Raw genomic sequence first — 19,703 nt, 5'->3', positions numbered from 1 at the left:
ATAATGTTTATACTGTAGAACTGTCAACCTCTGGACACGGGGACAGAGGAGGAGTAAAAAAAACAACTATTCACTAAAGTTGAATGAACTATCAATTTACCATTGATGATGGTTATTATAAAGTGTTACCGGCAAAATCATCTGTTTTTGGCTGCTTTGGTGTTGCCTATCGCTTAGTCGGTTCAATGATTTAAAGGCCGGCTTTACCGTGGGGAATATGAATATATATTAAATCTCACGCCCCTAAGGTTTTCGAATCCGTTGAAATTTTTGAAATTGGTTGTTTCCCGCCAGAGATATCACCAGAAATCCACTCTGTGTGGAGGGGGGGGGGGGGGGGGTGGTGGAGGGGAGGGGCGGGTGCGGGGACCCGAAATACTACATTTCCCACAATGCACTGGGCTCGCGTGGCCTTCGTTTACATGCCCACCCCTCAGGCATTTGGCTGATATCAAACTCCAGTAGGTGGCGGTAATGCACATATATGTTTGCCAACCGCCATAAAACTCAAAGAAGAAGAAGAAGGCTTCGACAATAAAACAAGAGAAGAAGAAAAAATCGAAAATAAATCGAAAATAAAATTGCACCAAATTGCACCAAATTTAAACCGATGTATATATGTCGGGAGATGTCTTCATAAAAAAAAATTCATGCATTTTAAGGCATTTTCGTAGGAGTTACGCGCATCTGATGTTGTAACTATTTTCTGTAAAAATGTGTAAAAATGTGTACATTGCTCAGCGTTGATTTCCTTACTTCAACTCACCTACTACTAGATGTAAAATTTGACGAGCTTTCCAATGCCGCCAGTCCCGTGTCTTTTGGTGCTTCCGTTCCAGAGATATGGTCTCTTGGCAAGGAGCTATGGAAAGCTAACCTAGCTACAGTATGCTATGCGGTTGAACAAGATGGCTGCCTTTTGCTTTTCGACGAGAGCTCTGAAGGGGCGTGGAGGACCTCTAGAGGCGGGACCATGGCTCACAAGACTTGTAGTTCATAGGCGCTCAAGTTCCGCAAGCGGGGAGGGAAGCCGGGTGACGCGTAACGCGTCATCCGGCCTCCCTAAAATATGTGAGAGATGCCTGATAGGTCAGGCAGTGAAGCTCCAATTTCAAAAATTTCAACGGATTCTAAAACCTTAGGGGCGTGAGATTTAATATATATTCATATTCCCCACGGTAAAGCCGTCCTTTAACATAACTAGCTAGTAAGCAGTAATGAGATAGCATGCAGTCCTGCAGTCCTTGAAATAGTTGCAGTTGCGAGGCGGAACCGCTGTTTATAAAACATATTATCGGTGGTGGGTTAGGGTTATCTTGGAATCTTGCTCATTTGAAACGTAGCTGATCGCTTGTTTGCTCCGTCTCAGATCAATCAGGTTTGTATGTACTCCTGGGTCAGGTGTTAGCATGGTGATGAACTTACGACCTGTCCAGCGCGTTTCCCCGCCTCCTACCTGATGCCCCCCCGTGACCCTGAATAGGAACAAGCGGGTAAAGACATTGAATTAGTGAATGTCGATGGAGCAAGGTTCAGCTGCAGTCAACTTTTCTAGGCTGACAAATTAGGAAAGGAGACTACCGGGGTCACGTTGTCTCACATTTCCCTATGATCAGAAGTCCCCCAACTTGCAGCTGTCTTCTGTTAGCATGCTGTGACTATTATCTCTGTACTTTCCAATCCCTCCTAGATGTTGTCCCTGTACACGCTGAGGTTCATTCATGCATCATTTGAATTGGAATCATTTGAACGCTGTATTCCTTTGTTATGAGTCGATGGGGTGCAGTTTTGTTCCTCAGTAGTCTCGCTGGCCAGCGAGACTAGTTCCTCAGCGAAAAGCATTTTCAATTAATTTCAGTTCATCGGAAAAACGTTCACAAAATCCGGATTGCTTTGCATTGTCACCGTAGGGGGACGCGGTGAGCGACTCTGTATAATAGAGGAGAATATGATGTTCAGGTCGGTGCATCGCAGCGCGCTCGCCTCCTCTTGAAAGGAGCGTGTTCAGATTAGCGATATTCAAAAAGTGGAATTTAGATTCAGTGTGAGCAGGTGATCAAAGTAGGAGCGGAGCAGATGACAGATTGTGGCTGCTCTGTAGTCTGTTTGGAAGGATCAAGCTTTCACTTTCACACCCATCTTGAGCTGTATTATTGCGGTAGAGCCGTGGAAGGCCTGTGAGAGATGTCACCTGTGTGAAATTCAATCGACTCATGCCTTTGATCCTATCGTCTGTCTGAGCCTGCCGCCGACGCAGAGTGAAAGGCGTTATGTCTCTGTCGGCTCAGGAGTTAAACTTTCTGAAATTCCAGGAGTAAAATGTAGTCGCTACATACACTGTACTTACTCAGTTGCACATTAGAATGGTGGCTGATGAGATTTTCAAAGCGATATGTGATTGACGGTTTGTTTGCTTCTTTCACACTGAAAGTATAGTGCGATTATACAACAAATGTCACCTCTTAAGCAGACTATTTCTGTTTTCGGTATTATTCATTTATAAGCCAAGGATTATTCTGAAAAAAATGAAAGGAAAAGGAAAAGAAAGTTAATAGCAAGCAATGGCTGGGCAGCAACCTAGACAAATATTCCACTTAGTTTTAACATGGGTGAGTATATTCTGGTTCTCATGGCGGTCAAGTGCTAAAATAACTCCCCATTTTAAAACCAAGTGGAAAATTGCTTTTAACATCAAATAAAAAACAATACAGTTCTAAGAGAGTTTCACTGTGTTGAGGTGACTTCCTGTGTGTCCCCGCGCGTGCAGAGGTGTCGGTGTCCTTGGACAGAGAGTCATCGGTGACCTACACCTTCCAGGAGCCCTTCTCGGTGATGCAGAACAGAAGCTCCCAGACCTCCAGGAGCTCCCAGACCTCCAGCAGAGCCAGAGAGGACGTGGCGTTCAGCTTCCTCACCTCCCAGAGCCCGGCCATGCTGCTGACCGTCAGCACCTTCAGCCAGCAGTACATCGCCGTCCTCCTGGCCAGGAACGGTACTTTTCTTTCACATTAATTTGGCAGTGAGGATAGTCAACAAACACACAAGCTACATCTGTTCTGATCTCTGTTGGTGCGCTGTTTAACTCAATATTCTGTGCATCTTGAAAGATTAGTGAAAATGATCAAAGACATTGGCAGTGGCTGGCAACTTTTTTTTACGCTGGCGGGTATTGAGTTAAGAGCTTAAGTTGTATTATATAAGTCACTATATGGCAGCATATCGCAGCAGTCCATGTAAACTAATAACTTAGACGAGCAAGCCAGAAGTAAGTGATATCACTGAATTAGCATACAATGAAGAGTGTGGGATATTAAAATCACAGCAAATTAATGAAAATTTAATTTACATTTTCCACATGCATACTACTTTTACTACATTATATACTGCTCAATAAAGAACAGAGTTGGGCGTCCAGGTAGTGCAGCGGTCGAATCCCTGCTTGCCAACACGAGGGTCACAGGTTCGATCCCCTGTGTTACCTCCGGCTGGGTCAGGCGTCCATACAATGACAGCCATGTCTGTGGATCTCAAGCTGGATGAAGGGTGTGTCCTGGTCGCTGCACTAGTGCCTCCTCTGGTCTGTCAAGAGGCGCCTGTTCGGGGGAGGGGAACTGGGATGAATGGCATGATCCCCCCCCACGCGCCACGTCCTGCCGGGGAAACTCCTAAGCCTAACCCCATAAGTATTTGGACAGCAACATATTGTTTGACGTATTAAGCCCTCAGTGTTTCGGTTCACAATAACAGTGATGTGGGGTGACATCACGAGTGTGAGGTCAAAGTGCAGACTGTGGGGTGACATCACGAGTGTGAGGTCAAAGTGCAGACTGTGGGGTGACATCACGAGTGTGAGGTCAAAGTGCAGACTGCCAGGTTTGATTTGAAGGTTTTTCAGCTACACTGGCTGAACGGTCATGGATGGAACAATCATCCTTTTTCCAGCTGAGCAGCTCAGTGACTGAAAGCAGGTACAGTGTATGTGAGTGTAGCTCATCCCTGCAGCGGAAATGAGCCTCCAAGGCCAACTTGTCTGGCTTATAAGCACTATCAAATATCTTTATCATAGAGAATATGATCTAGTCATGGAGAGTGACTATAGGGCACCGTATAAGTCAGGTATTCCAACAGTATGATGGCATAACGCTGGCATTGCAGGAAGAAACAAAACATGCAACTGCAATTTCAGCGTTTTTCTTTTCCTTCCCAATTGTTCTCACCTTAAGTTTACATGGTCATTTATGAGCCCTTGAGGCTTGTAAAAACAACAACATTGTTTTAAAATATTCATTGAAAAAACTAAGCCTCCCTTTCTTCATTCCTGAAAAACTTGCTTTTGGCAGATAGGCTGCTTTTGTCTGACAACAGCAATAAGTAGGTTCTGACAGGATTCCAAGTTGTGCCAATCCCGCTCACCCCATATTAACCACATATGAGATCCCACTCACCTCATATTAACCACATATGAGATCCCATTAACCACAGATGAGATCCCACTCACCTCATATTAACCACATATGAGATCCCATTAACCACAGATGAGATCCCACTCACCCCATATTAACCACATATGAGATCCCATTAACCACAGATGAGATCCCACTCACCCCATATTAACCACAGATGAGATCCCATTAACCACAGATGAGATCCCATTAACCACAGATGAGATCCCACCCACCTCATATTAACCACAGATGAGATCCCACTCACCCCATATTAACCACAGATGAGATCCCATTAACCACAGATGAGATCCCATTAACCACAGATGAGATCCCATTAACCACAGATGAGATCCCACCCACCTCATATTAACCACAGATGAGATCCCACTCACCCCATATTAACCACAGATGAGATCCCATTAACCACAGATGAGATCCCATTAACCACAGATGAGATCCCATTAACCACAGATGAGATCCCACCCACCTCATATTAACCACAGATGAGATCCCACTCAGCCCATATTAACCACAGATTAGAAGAACCAACTGTCGCCAGTGACAGCTTTCAGGTTGAAGAAGAAAAATAACAGAAAATGCAATTCCTTGTGGGGAGGAGGATAGATCATAATCCATTCACACTCTATTTTCCATATTAGGCTTATTTTTTTTACACACAAACACACACACACACACACACACACAGGAAGGAAAAGGAAAGAAAAAAGACTGCACCTGTCAACAGATAGCGGAGGTAGAGCGATGCGTCTAGGCCTGTTCAGCCCCTGCCACTCGGGAGCCTTGAACGCTGTGGATGGCTAACCTCACGCAGCCTCTGAGCACCGTGTTGAGTGATACCTCGTCTCCCTGAGTCAGTGCCCTTCCGTGCTCTTTAGTGTTTCATCAGAATGCACGGGTGACTCGGCTCTCTGTAAATATTGAAGGATGGACGGGACACTGTATCCACGTTAATCTCCATCTGCGGAGGCACTCTCAGGACTGATCTGCGGAGGCACTCTCAGGACTGGAGGCACTCTCAGGACTGGCTGAAACAAAACTCAAAGCCCTTCACCAACAGAGCTGGCATCATTGTACTGTATTGACCCGGCTCCGCTTGATAATCCAAAGCCTTCTGACTCTTTGATTTGTGTGTGGGAGTAACACTGAGCGCATATTGACATATTCAGTACGGGAGCAGAGAGCTTTGGGATAAATATTTATATATCTCAAAAGGCGATATATTTATTTATAAAAAAGACGCCAACTCTTTCCGGTCAATAAGTGCATTCTTCTCTGTTGTTCTGGATTGCAGCGTGATGTAACCGTATTTGAAATCAAAGTTCTGGCTGTAAGGTAAGACGCGGTTTTCGTCCAGCGGTTCTGGACTCGAGTCTGCGGCTTTTCAATCGATCAGCATCTGAGATGGTCTCTCAGGTGCAATTGGCAGTTGAATAGCAGCAACACAGCATGGCAATACACATTGTAAGACTTCCTCAAGCTTGGTGCACACTAGAGGCTATTTAAACCTTAAGCCTTCTTAAACACATGGGAGGCCACAGACATACAGCAATCTGCAGTTGAAAGAGCTGAACTTTGATGCACCATAAGGGACATTGCTTTAGGCAAAATAAGGACATCTACTGTATACAGTTTATTAAGAGGTTGAATTGGTTTAAGTTATGTTAAAAGTTAAGGTTCTGTTTTCTCTTTGTTTGATCTGATCTTGGCTGGCAGCCGAATGGCCCAGACGCCAATTGAAGATTGCTGCATCTGTAAGCACAGATTTCACCGATCTTCTTCTCTCAAATTGCAAACAAGCTCAGACTACAAGTTTAGAACATGATGGTGCATCACACACGAAGCTACAAGATATTACTGTATTAAGATGACCTTACCGGGCTGCCGTACACAACAACTCACGTGACCATGGACAGGCAGGAAGGTAGTTACTGTACATACTTTACATACCGTGGAACAGCTGTTTTGGTGTGTGCAGTTAGTCTGCAGTAGTTTGAACAGCTGTTTTGGTGTGTGACAGATAATCGGTTTCAGACCAGCCTCGAGAGCGACTCCGCGATTGCTGGGAGGGCCCAATTGGACCCACTATCGGCCGAATTATCCTCTAGTCTGGTGCCAGCTTAAAAGGCTCAGGTGGAGATTTCCACAGCGGTGCCGTTGGAGGCGAGCACTGCACGGCTGTTCACACTGTTTGCCTTGCATTGTCTCCAGGGAGTCTGCAGATCTGGTACCGTCTCCAGATGGACAGAAGCCCGGACGTGTTCAGCCCCAGCCTCAGCAGCCTGGCAGACAGACGCCTGCACCGCATTAGAATCCACCGAGAGGGCAAAGACGTCTACGTACAGGTGAGCCATGGACACACAAAGTCCTATGTGTAGATATATGGACTTTGTGTATATATGGGCAAACCAGTTCCTTGGTTTGCCCAGACAACTGGAAACCCGGCTACGCCAGTTATGGCACTGGAACTTAAAGTGATATCACCAATAATATATCACTACTACAACTTACTGCTAAGACCACATCAAAAAAGCAAGGGAAAAAATGAATAAATCTGCATTCAATTTTTTAAATCCTGTGATTGTGGAATCAGCAATTTCTGCAATGTTCTGTAGCCATTAAAACAAGTTTAAGTCATTTGGAATTGCTTAAAAAATCGTAAGACAGACAATAAGTCTTATCAGCTTTTGAGAGTGGTATATTGGTTGCAGCGCAGCTTTACCCACTGAAAGCAAACCGGACAAAAAAACATTCCCTCTGTATCTAATTGTGTATGACTGAATTCTTCATACTGATATTACATCCACATGGACAACTTGAATTACTTTTGTACTTTAGACTGTGGTGCCATTTTAGCTGAGGGAGTAGAGTTGCTGACAAGTTTATTGATAAATATTAAATCATGCAGGGTGGAACTTTAGAAGAATACATTTTGTTTCTAATGAATCAAATGATATACAGCAGTGAGAACTAGTGCCAACATGACCAGTTATCTGGAGAACAGTTGGATTGTTGCTGTATGTCTTTGCTTTAGGCTGGGACCATAGACCGTATAAAACATATGGATGAGTCACCGTGATGTCACCCATTGGGTTTTGAAGCCTACAGTTACAGTATGGGCAAATAACTTTTATGGAAAGAAATGGCAGCTCCATATTGCCCCATTGCAACATCAGCGCCCAGCATCCTCCGCCATTTTTGATTTTTGGAAACGTGACAGCGCCAAAAGAACCTCGCAGTGGTCAGCTGCGGTAGCGCTGGCCCCTATAATCAGCCTCTCTAAACAGTAACTCAACGGGAGTTGAACCTCGGGTCCTTTTCATTAGCTATTTATCTTGAAAAAACTAAAAAACGAAAACGAAAAATTTTGCTTAGTTTCCACAATATGGTTGTTGTTTTACATCCCTACACTACACCACTTCAATCAAGATTTGCAGTACGCCCGGAAAAGATGTGAATCCCCAAAGTTTAGAGTGTTCTCCCGTTGAGTTACTGTTTAGAGAGGCTGATTATAGGGGCCAGCGCTACCGCAGCTGACCACTGCGAGGCGCATTCTGTTTCCAAAAATGGCCGGAGTGTCGTCTGTTTCCTTCCACGCTCTTTGGTATGGGTGTGTGGCCCTCGGCATCGCCATCTTGGGGTTCTCAGTCTCCGAGACGGCGTGAGGGTTTCCCACAGAGCCCCAGCTTCGCCTGCTATTGGTCCGTGATGTGATCACTGGACAGGTGACCTATCAATCACACCCAAAACATAGTCTTTTCATTTGGCAGTGAGTAAAAAAAGAAACATCCCCCGTGCAGTTGTCATGAAATGTGAAATTAGCTATATCGACCAAAACTGTGTTTTGAACCAGGCTGTAAACGTGCTTAATCCTGTTGTAAAGACGGGCATTTTAACATGGCGTTGAACGGGGAACGATTCTCTTTTGGAGCCAACCTCATGTGGCAATTCGAGGAACTACAGATTTTATCACTTCATCTGTCCAACCCCGAGCCGATTTTCTTTTTTAGTCTAGAGTAGATTTTATTCCCCTGAGTAAATTGGCTCAGGATGATAAGTTAGCCTAGAATAGAGTTTGCCAGGAAGCACAAGCAATTACCTTTGGGTAAGTTACCACAGGTATTTCAGATGTAGCAGTTCAACAAGGACCAAATTAAAGCTGAAACACTTAAACACATCAGCACATGGAGGTGATGTCCCTAGCAGGTAAAGGGACAGAGCAAAGTGTTTCTTCAATATGTTTGCATGTGTGCATCTGTCATGACTCTATGTTTGAGTTCAGTGCTAGATTGTCTGATGTATATCATGACTCTACGTTTGAGTTCAGTGCTAGATTGTCTGATGTATATCGAGTTGAGCAATGCATCTGAGCCATTGTATTAGTGCGGAAGTGGGAGAACCGAAGCACTTAAAATCTAGTCGTGGGCAAATGCCATTTGTATGAAGCGGTCAAGAACATAATACTCAATCTATAATGTATTGAAATGCGCCACTGCGTTGGTTTAAGATTTCTTGTAACCGGCTTATTATTTGATTACTTTCCACTCAACCAGATCGACCAGGACATCCACAGAAAGTACACCCTGTCATCTGATGCAGAGTTGATCCTAATCAGATCCTTGACATTGGGGAAAGTCATTGGTGAGTCGTCTCATGACGTTCAGCTTTTCCTTTGTGATTTCAGCACATTATCGCTCGGGAGAGGTACATTTCCTGAGGTGTCATTTCTTACAAGTATTTCGTTTCCATTCTTTACTTCAGTTGTAGATACCAATTGGGGTGGGAGGGGGGATAATTTATTTTTTTAATATTTTTTTTCCCCCATTGTTATTTTTTGTTCTCGCTTAAGCCGAATGTTTTTAGCCTGACCCAGCCAGATGGGGGCGGCATTGTTCCACAAATTCACAATCCCACCTCCGTCTGGACCCGGCTCAAGATTGGAGTTTAAATCGGCCGCCACCCAGGCGAACCAATCAGCGTGAGCTACGGGCGGGCTTTAGGCGAGACCGGGTGTGACGCCACCGAGAGGCGCCTGTGCGTTTGTAGTTCTTTCACTATTCAACATGGCGGCAGCTACCGAGGCTAGCTCCAGTGAGCTAGTCAAACATTCTATTCAAAACAATAAGCTAACATAAACATTAAACACTTGATCTTACAGTGAGTACGAAACCGTAACTGTATTCATGTAACGTTATCAACTATGAACGTTAGTAAACAAGACATTGTTGTAGAATTTGGGGGGATAGCCTTCAGACCTCCATGCTAACTATTTAGCAATTGTAGTCCTAGCTGTTTGTGTTTACCAGGCGCTGCCTCTGCTACGTCATGAAGGGAAGTCGATCTGATTGGTTGGCCTTGGCAAGCCCGGACGGTGACAGACAGACGGTCCATCCAATCACCTGCCTAGTAGCTTGAAAAAAGTGACCGCCCTCTTCAGCAATGTAGCTTGGCCGAACCCAGATGGATGTTGGTTGTGAAACAAATGTGAACGAACTCATCCATCTGGCAGCGTCAGGTTAGAATGTTTTATGGTCAGCTCAAGATTCTCTGGATCACGTGTTGGCTTGGTTCGAGCCTTAAAACTCGTTATATTTGGATTTATCAAAATGTCTATGGAGAAAATGGACGCAGAACTTACTTCCGGGGCAAATTACGTCATGAAAAGTCACGTGCCTGTTGAGCTCTATAGCTCGTGTAACTGCTGTGGCTATCTTTCATGCAGCAGAGGATGCAAGAGGGTTGAAACTTCAATCTAATCCACTATTCATTTGGTGTTACAGTATGTGCTCAAGGTTGCTACTGTAGCAACAAAGAGAGAGCATTCTCTAAACAGCACAAGCGTGCTTATGTAACCGAATGACTGTGAGTCCTCATGAGTCCTGAGTGGTGGAGAGTGGCTTTGTTTAAACTCGCTCCCCACTATTTAAAGGCCTGTTAACCAGCTCCGCCAAGGGAGCTTAGCTCTCTTGGCATAGTGGTTAGCGTGCCGTGTGTGCTTTGGAAGCGGGAGGTCCGCGGATCAAATCCTGGGCAAGCCCTTAACATGGGTTGCTGCCAGTGCTTTAACACAATGCAGGTTATACAACTCACTTTAAAAATAAAATAAGGTCTGCACTCCGCACACTGGAACTAGGATGCTCCCACGTTTCGTTCAAACAGAACTTCATCAGAACAACAACTCACTTTCCCATGCTTGTGAATGTACATTTAAAAATGATTTGTTTGGAATATTTGACATTCTATACAGTATGTCTGTCTGTCTGTCTGTCTGTCTGTAGGAAGGGAGAATTTCAATGAGGAAGTAATGCAAGCAGGATCTAAGGGTTTCATTGGCTGCCTATCTTCAGTCCAGTTCAATCACGTGGCTCCTCTGAAAGCGGCACTGTTGAATGGAGGCAGCTCACTGGTCACCATCCGCGGTCCACTGGTCCAGTCAAATTGTGGGGCGCTTGCAGACTCCACTACCTCACACACTCTGCAAGGTAACACACACACACACTCTGCAAGCTAACACACTCACACACTCTGCAAGCTAACACACTCACACACTCTGCAAGCTAACACACACACACACACACACACACTCTGCAAGCTAACACACTCACACACTCTGCAAGCTAACACACACACACACTGCAAGCTAACACACACACACACTTTGCAAGCTAACACACTCACACACTTTGGTAGGTTATGGTCATTGCCAGGGTCTGAAATTACAGTAACACAGTCTGCAAAGTGTCAGTGGTCTTGATGGATAAATCAATCCATCTGCCACACTTGGCAGTAACTGTTTGATATATTTGACAGTCTTTGGTTTTTGTTTGTCTGACTTTGTCGCTGCTGATCACTTAGTTTCTCTAGCCGTAAGTCAATCAAATACACCATGGATCTGATTGGCTGCCTGTTACATTGGCGCTACAGAAAGTTGCAGTAACAACTAAAACCACTGTTGCCAACACGACAACTTTGCCGCTAGATTTATGATTGAGCGACTTTTCAGATGCCTCCTGCAATGTTGCTTCTCTGGGCTGTGAATTAGTCTACTTAATGCAAAATGTTGTGCCATCAACTGTGACTTCTAGTGACTTTTTTGAGTAGCCTCGCAGCTACTTTCATTGGAACACAGTTGGCAACGCTGCACTGAAATTGGGCGCATTTGTCCTCCTGTCTATCTACTATCTGGTTGGTTAAGAGCGCAAAGCTTCGGTGAAATTTAACAACAAGAAAAAGAAGGAGAAGGCACAAAGTGCAGAGAAAGTTTTAAAAATGAATCCCTTTTTATTGAATGTTTGACACATTCAATGAAGTATTTTTGTTTCTGTTTTTCTTCGTTTTGTTTTTGTAACCAGCCCTTAATTGGCAGGTGCGCCAAAAAGTTAATTACAGACACTGATCACTGCCAATCTCACTTTGCAGGCGAATTGTTGTCGGATGCTCTGAACAAACAAACGAACAAATAAATGAGTTCCTTGACACATCATTTATGCAGCTCCCTCCCCCCACCACACACTTTGTCTCTGTTTGTCCCAGGCTGCGGAGCTCTTGTCTCCATTGCGGACGTGTTCGCACACTTGCCCCCGGCGTTATGCATGATTATGACGCATAATTCAGGAAGGAGTTGAAACAACAATGAGCCCGATACCTTCCAGTGTAATGGAACTTTTGTTTATCATTGTGTTGGCAGTTACACCAAATGGCTTATCTTGTGGCGCTAAACACCCCGACATCAGCTGGCAGCACAGCTCATTCACTAATTGCTGAAAATGAATGTGCTTGTTTCTCACTTCTTCTCCAGATCAAGCTGCAACAGCAGATAAAGATAAGGAGCAGCGTGGTGCTGATGATACCCGGCATGATTCTGCTGTAATAGGTCTGTTTTCCTCTCTCTTTTGTGCTAATTTACCGTATTCTTCTGGCGTTCATTTCAAATGAGTCCCAGCTGTCTGTTATTTGTCTCTGTCTCCATCTGTCTCCGTCTCCATCCTTCTTCCTCATGCCTCGCTGTCTCTGTCTCCTTAGTTGCCCACTCATTCACATAATTATTGATAGCGTCACTTGTGCAATTATGTATTTAAACCATGGAATTTAAATCAAGTTAATCACGATCATTTAAACGGTGTTTCTCTACGCTGTCATAACAGGGAAACCTGTTTATGCAGTTTAATGAAATATACATTTTTCTCACCTGAGATGTAGAATATGCCACGATGCAGATTATTTGCACTTGAAACTGACCCATATTCGTGGTGTTGACACCGTTCCATCACTGCTCTGCTAACACGGCTGCCTTGGCTGCTCCTCAGGTGTGGTCTCAGCGGTGGTCTTCATCACACTGTGTGTGCTGGCAGCGGTAACGCGCTGCCTGTACCAGCACCGACAGGCCCAGAGGAGCGCCAGCATCAAGGAGAAGGAGCACAGACACAGCATGGAGACAGCTTACCGGGCCGAGCTGCACCTCCACAACACAGTCCGGGACAACATGAAGGAGTACTACATCTGACACACGGCGCCGTGTCCTCCTCCCTGGACCTAAACCAGATACCTCTCTCTCTCTCTCTCTCTCTCTCAAAGGACTGTAAGGTGGACGCGTTGTTGCAGCATTTCTTAGAACTACAAAACCTCTGTACTCATGTCCTGGAAGTCCCCCCAGACGCTACAAAAGACTAGGAAGTGACCCACTGTCTAAAACGCTCCAGGAGACGTAGGAAGTGGACAGCAGCTAGCTGAGTCTGTTACGGATGTGAATGTGTTTTGATGTTAGTGAAACTTGGAACAAAGCCGGTGTGACTTCTGCAAAACATGTAGACTAGCAGACAAATGAGGAGAGACAAGAGGAAAACCAATTGCAGGCGCAGTGACACAAGCTGCCGCACCTCCTGAATGTGCAACATTTTGTTAGTAATGTTCAAAATGCGAAATATTTCCACGTTTCCGTGGAATAAATGACACTCAAGAAATGTAGGCCAGGCCTGTAAGATACACACACATTCACTGCACCCCACACCACACCCCCCGTATGGTGGTGAATGCTGTGGTGTTGAAAGGAATGGTGAAGTGGAATGGGAGGGGGCCAATACTGCCTACTATAAGAGTGCCTAATTTGCCTACACGTTTTCATTTGGACTGTGTTGGAGTGATTGACACAATGGCAACCACGTCTACATACGGAGGAGCTTATTGTCATTCAATTCAGCAACATACGATAGGTGGAGTAGCTCAACCACATTTGCTGGTTGACCATTAAGCTACGTTGCAAAAAAATACTTGAGTTCCGCTTTATTTATTTATTTATTTATTTATTTATTTATTTATTTATTTATTTATTTATTCATTTATTCATTTATTTATACATACAATTCTTCACTGCTGTGTTTTAAGTAGCATCGAAATTTACAGACCTGGAAACTGAAATATTTCAACAACAACAAAATAACTGTAAATTGCAGAACACCATGCAGTGCTTGAATTTAGCTGATTTGGAATTACCCAGGCCAACAGTGGTTAGAACTTTTTGTAGGTAAGGGATCAAGCAAAAGGCCACTTCTACACGTTATTTATTGTTTGTTTATTTATTTCGTTATTCATTCATTCATTGGAATGGGTGGTGCTAAGCAAAAATCCTTACACACACACACACACACACACACACACACACACACACACACACACAAATAGGGGGGCACTATGTGAGTGGCATGGCCAAAAGGTAGAGACTTGAAGCGACCCTATCTGTGCACGTGCTTGCATCCAAGTATGTCTCAAGATGTAATAGCCTGCAGATCTCTAGTATGGATGAATGGAATACATACCTCTCAGACTCTCGGAAGAGTGTTGTTTATTTTGCAATGTGTAATATCATGTGGTTACTTCTCCTTCTTAATGATTTGTATAGCTGCAGTTTTAAGGGTATATTGTATAGATGTATAATTTAATAATAAAAGTGAAGATATTCTTAATCATCTGTTGTAACGTGGCTTGACTCATGGTCATCTTTCATGTCACATTCATTCACCTGCTGTGTGTGTGTGTGTGTGTGTGTGTGTGTGTGTGTGTGTGTGTGTGTGCGCGTGGGTGTGTGTGTGTGTGTACACGAGAGCGCCTGTGCGTGTGCAACAATGGACTCAGTGGGGTTGTGGAGAACACACTATGAGCAAACTCAGACAATCCCATAGGTGACCATCAAGTCCAGCATATACCAAGGTGATGTGCTACATACCTGCTGCTGCTCTGCTGCCTCCTCAGCCAAAACATCTCAAAGAGTGGATACAGGCTCAAGAGGTTGCCTCGCCAACCGATGGAACTCTGTTGGCGGAGGTAATGATGTATTCTGTTCTCAACATGGCTCAGTGGGTAGATGTGTGACCTTTCAATCTTTGCAATAACTTTGTAAAATGCCATATCTTGGGAAATGTATGACAAAGATAACAAACGACATTTTTCATTTGCTTCACCTGCCACTCCATCACTCATGTAAGTATTCAAATGCGTGCTCGTGGAATGCAAGTTTATGGTCACTTTGAGTTTTTCCGAAGCATCATTGAGCAGGTTGATGAGGGGGAGAAAAAGACATCACTCTGGTAGCACCTGAGGTCATTTGAAATTGGAATGTGTTGGAAGTGATGGAAACTAAATGTCGACTTTTGCAAAGCTTTTTGCTGGTCCTGGATCTGTTTCACTGAGTGGACCCTCTTGCACAGTCTTTTTGCTAGACATGCAGCTTTACTTTTCTTGCTTCCTAGCATTGGGACAAGACCTCCCTGACATCTCTGCTTTCAAATCCTATGTTTGGCCTCATCTACCAAGCAAAAACCTTGTATGTTTGTGAAAAAGTCACAAGGATTCGTGTTTCTGCCCTTGATGTGACTTTTCGAGAGAGCAGGTTGTCAGTGTCAGTGTGTGTCCACGGTCAGGACCATGGTCACTAACACAGAGCCAGTGTTGTAGTCGAGTCGGACACGAGTCTGAGTCCTGGACACAAGTCAGGACTCGTGACTCCACGAGGACTCGAGCACGGATGACTCGGGCTTGGACTCGAGCACTCATGCATTTGGACTTGGACGTTAGATATGAGGATTTGGATTTGTTAGTTGATAAAGACAGTTTTTTTGCTTGATTTTGTAATAGGTCTTAAGTGTTGGCATAAGATAATGATAGCTACAGTATTATTGATAGTGTGACATCTATCTATATATATACAATATAGCATGAGAGCCAGTGTGTTGTGGCAAATATATCCCGCTGATCAGCTGTTATCGGCCGAGTGGGATAACACAACACACGCTTTTATAAAACGGTTTCCAAGTATGATAATATAATAATAATAATAATACTATAAGTCCGACTGGCATGGCATTCTGGTAGAGTCAGTTGAAACACTACTGTAAGGCGGGACCGCAAGAACGTGCGGGTGATTTGATTGGATCGTTCTGGAGACTGAAGTTGACATTGGCCAATCCTGGCGCTTGCTGAGAAGCTGAGAGCTTTCTGGAAAGCCCGACACGCAGCTCGAGCGCAGCGCTGCATTCTCAGCGCTTGCTGAGAAGCTGAGTGCTTTCTGCAAAGCCCGACACCAACTAACGTTACGGGGTTAAATGCGGGGTTAAATGTGGGGTTAACAGCCTTTTTTTTGCAAAGAAGACATTAGCCCGCGTCTATTCTTGTACAAAACATAATTTTCTGCAAAGTATTAGTAAAGTTATAAGCGAAGATCGATTCACAAGGATCTGACAGCTGTCTCCGCCATTAGTTTTTTCTACATTGTCATTTGAGGTAACCAAAGCCTTTTAGTAAGAGAGTTGCCATGGCAACTCATAACCCATGGCCATGGGTTATTGGAGTGGGTTACGGGATTTATACAATGGCTGTGAACCAATCAGATTGCTTGATTTGAGAGAGCCGTTTTATAAATATATATATATATATATAATAAAGGGAGCTAGGGCTCTGTCTGTCCCACGGATGACATCATCAGTGATGCCATGAATTCATTCACACACACACACGAGACAGACACACACATGTACACACACAAAGTCCCAGCAATGATGTCATCAGTGATGTCATAAATTGTGACATCATCAGTGATGTCAGAGGCATTGTCACGCGTGCGCACACACACTAAGTCCCAGTGGTGATGTCATCAGTGATGTCATAAAAGCAGTTGCAACATCAGTGATGGCATAAGAGTCCCACTGATGATGTCATCAGTGATGTCATAAGAGCAAAATCAAGTCCCGGGGGCAGACACTGAAAGAAGTGGGAGTGTGGCTTCAGAGTAGACCCCCGTCTTCAGCCATGGACAGCTATATGTTGCCAGCTCCATGACAGGTGATCCAGCATCCCTGAAGTATGCCATCAAGGAGCACCCAGGGCTAGCTCCTGCAATTTGCAAATGCTCCTGACAACTATCGTCTGAACTTCGGCAGTCTCAAAGTTGGTCAAAAAACAAGGCAGGATATCTGGTCAAAATAAGGTGGGTATCCATCCAATCACCTGCCTCAGTTATGTTTCCAAGTGTAGCAATTGTTCGAATAATACCATCAATTTCTTCAGTCCAAATTTTAGCGTGCTGACGTACAGACTGTCTCTGGAGCAATCGAATGTTGTGGAAAAGAAGATAGACTGGCTTGAGAGACTACCAGCCAACGAGTGAGGTGAGAATCACTGTAGCAGGAATATTGCAGTCTGTACTGTTTTATCCCCCATTACCTCTGCACTGCTGGTGTGCTGTTTTACTTTGTCTCCAGTCTTGTATGGAGAATCAGACCCAAATGAATAGATCAAATACACTGCTTCGTTGTGTTTGGTCTGGGCAGCTCTGTGTCCCTCGGCTGAATTCTCTCACTCCATACAGAGTTTTTTTTCCTGACTCTGATGGAGCTTTTAACAGCTATAAAAGGCACACCTTTTCATTTAGAATTGTATAGTTATTTGATTTTCTCTGGCAGATACTTGTCACATTTTGGGAAATATGTTTCACTGTTTGTCCTTAAGCTGCCCTGAAAATGGATCGTTAATTTTCTAAGCATTCCTCAATGAATCCACTACCGGTGTGTACCTACTGCTAATGAGCTACCAGAGGCCATTATTTAAATGAGAAAAGTCACTTTCTAACACTTTCTTTGGATTGCCCAATGTTGATAATCAACTATCGTGTGGCAAAAAGTCAATGAAGTGTCACTTGCTTATTTGGTACATCTCTACAGACTATGTAACCCTCATCCTGAACCCATTTTTTTAACTAAACATAATGTAATGCTGTAATGGTTCAATGTTGGGTGGTACATCACATGACTAAAATCACTATGCACAATACGCTGTAACAGGCAGGTGGGGTTTTTGTTTCCTAGGCAACCAACAGACATAAGGGATATTGTTTAAGGCTTATTGTTTCATCCAGAAGGCTTAAGGCCTTGATATACTTCTGTGTCAAACCCATCGCCAAATGCACCGAGGGGTGCACCGCGGTCGGCGAGCCTGACGTGAACAGCGCAAGTATAGTATATTATAGATGGGGAGATAACAGGAGAGAGTGAAAACTATTTCCAAGTATATGCACTACATTCTCTCCTCGGGCTAACATCTAGTCATTGAAATCTGAATCTCATTGAAAGTTGAGGCGGACGCGGAAGTATGTTTCAGCCTTTAGTTTATAATCACAATAAAACACACAAAGTTGTTGTTCGCCGCTGCGGCCAACTGGCGTTACTAAATATTGCATATTTTCAATACTGTGTGCCGTTGTAATCATGCTAGAGCCTGTATTTTCTGTTCTTCCAGATGTGTAATTGCGGGTTTCCACCCATAGACACAGCAGAGATGGCGCCGTTTCTCCTGCGGGGAAACGGGGGAAGCGGAAGAACAACAACGGCCATTTTCAATGGAAAAGACTCTGGGGTGACAAAAACGGCTCAAAATGGGAAACTACGCAATACTTAGGAATACCAATTGTCCATAGCGATGGACAACATCCTTCTGTGTGTGAGGCAAGTACTGTTTTATTATGATTGCTACGTGTAAGAAGATGCAGGGCCATTTTTTGCAGAGCCTGCAATGCTATTGGGGTGCAACACTGAGACTCAGAATGAAGAATGAAGGCTGAGTCGCATCGAGGCTAATGCAGTGGCAAAAGTAATATGAAAAGAAATCTATATATATATATATGAAATTGACTATGTGGGCAATGTTTTTTTTTTTTAAGTTCTGTGTTCGGCCACATAGCTATGCTGTTTTACGTGTGATCGGGCTGAAACCTTCAGGGGTATGTAAGGGATTTTTTAATTAGGGCAGATTAATTGCCCTAATGCTGAGGCTATAGTTCAGATGCCATCAGTGATGTCAGTGTGAGGCTATATAAGTGATGGGAGTATAAGTAGGTAGAATCGGGAGGAACCAGACTGAGACAATGGCTTCCGCCCCTGGACTGTGCGCGTGACCTGATGGAGCCGGATTTTTAATTAGGTGATCGCCCTAATTATGATGTCATAGAGCAGGCGAGGCCGCGACACGCAGTGGTCATCAGTGATGTCATAAGAGCAAGTGAGCTACGGGCGAGGCCGTACAGCGGCCGAGCCTAGGCATCAAGCATAGCCCGTGAGATACCTATTAGAATATAAGCACACAACCAGAATATAAGCAATAGGAGGAATGGGAAAAAATTAAATACAGTAAAATGAATACAACAGATTATAAATAATTGTGTGGGGTTATGTAAATATCTGCAGACAATTTCATTGTGTTAAGTAGACTGTAGAAGTGAGTATGGGAAAGAAATGGATTAATTTGCATTCTTCTAAAGAAAAAACTACTATTATAATGACTACATATAAGCAATACAAAAACACTGGAACAGCAAAACAGCACTGCTGCCAAGAGACGACTGCAGGAGGAAAGCATTTACACTATCTGCAGATAGTGTAAATGCATAGGTAAATATGTTTATCACTGCCTGCTATTAAAGCAGTTGGCATAGTTTTCACTAATACAATATCATCATCACAGTGAGGCTGTGAAAAAGATTTTCTATTCATAAAGTTGGCCCCAGGTTCTCCAGCGCTGCGATGATGGAATAATATGGGTGCAATCTAATGCATCAATCGCTTTCAGGAATCCTATGAAAAAAATTGCAGGGCACTTAGTATACAACGGTAAATTGAATTATTAAATGAATGTGGGTTGATCATTCACTATTATAACTATAGTCAAATAATGGAAGCTACTCTTTCACAGAAGCCCACT

General features: G+C 43.9%; 1 protein-coding gene across 1 annotated transcript in view; it reads left to right on the top strand.

The window, feature by feature from the left end:
• The window catches only part of LOC310781156 (contactin-associated protein-like 5), a gene marked incomplete at its 3' end in the record, with an annotated part of 81,636 nt that extends 68,670 nt beyond the window's left edge, over window positions 1–12,966 (top strand). Inside the window, exons 18-23 of the mRNA XM_083641699.1 lie at window positions 2,768–2,992; window positions 6,675–6,808; window positions 9,017–9,104; window positions 10,742–10,945; window positions 12,262–12,357; window positions 12,770–12,966. Of these exons, the coding sequence (XP_083497825.1) occupies window positions 2,768–2,992; window positions 6,675–6,808; window positions 9,017–9,104; window positions 10,742–10,945; window positions 12,262–12,357; window positions 12,770–12,966 (944 nt within the window). The remainder of the gene's footprint in view (window positions 1–2,767; window positions 2,993–6,674; window positions 6,809–9,016; window positions 9,105–10,741; window positions 10,946–12,261; window positions 12,358–12,769) is intronic.
• Window positions 12,967–19,703: the final 6,737 nt, after the last annotated feature.

The sequence above is a fragment of the Poromitra crassiceps genome (assembly GCF_964638095.1).
Source record: "Poromitra crassiceps genome assembly, chromosome: 8".
In the NCBI taxonomy this organism is placed as follows: Eukaryota; Metazoa; Chordata; class Actinopteri; order Beryciformes; family Melamphaidae; genus Poromitra; species Poromitra crassiceps.
The sequence above is the reverse complement of the archived record's forward strand: the minus strand, read 5'-3'. Positions and strand labels throughout refer to the sequence as shown.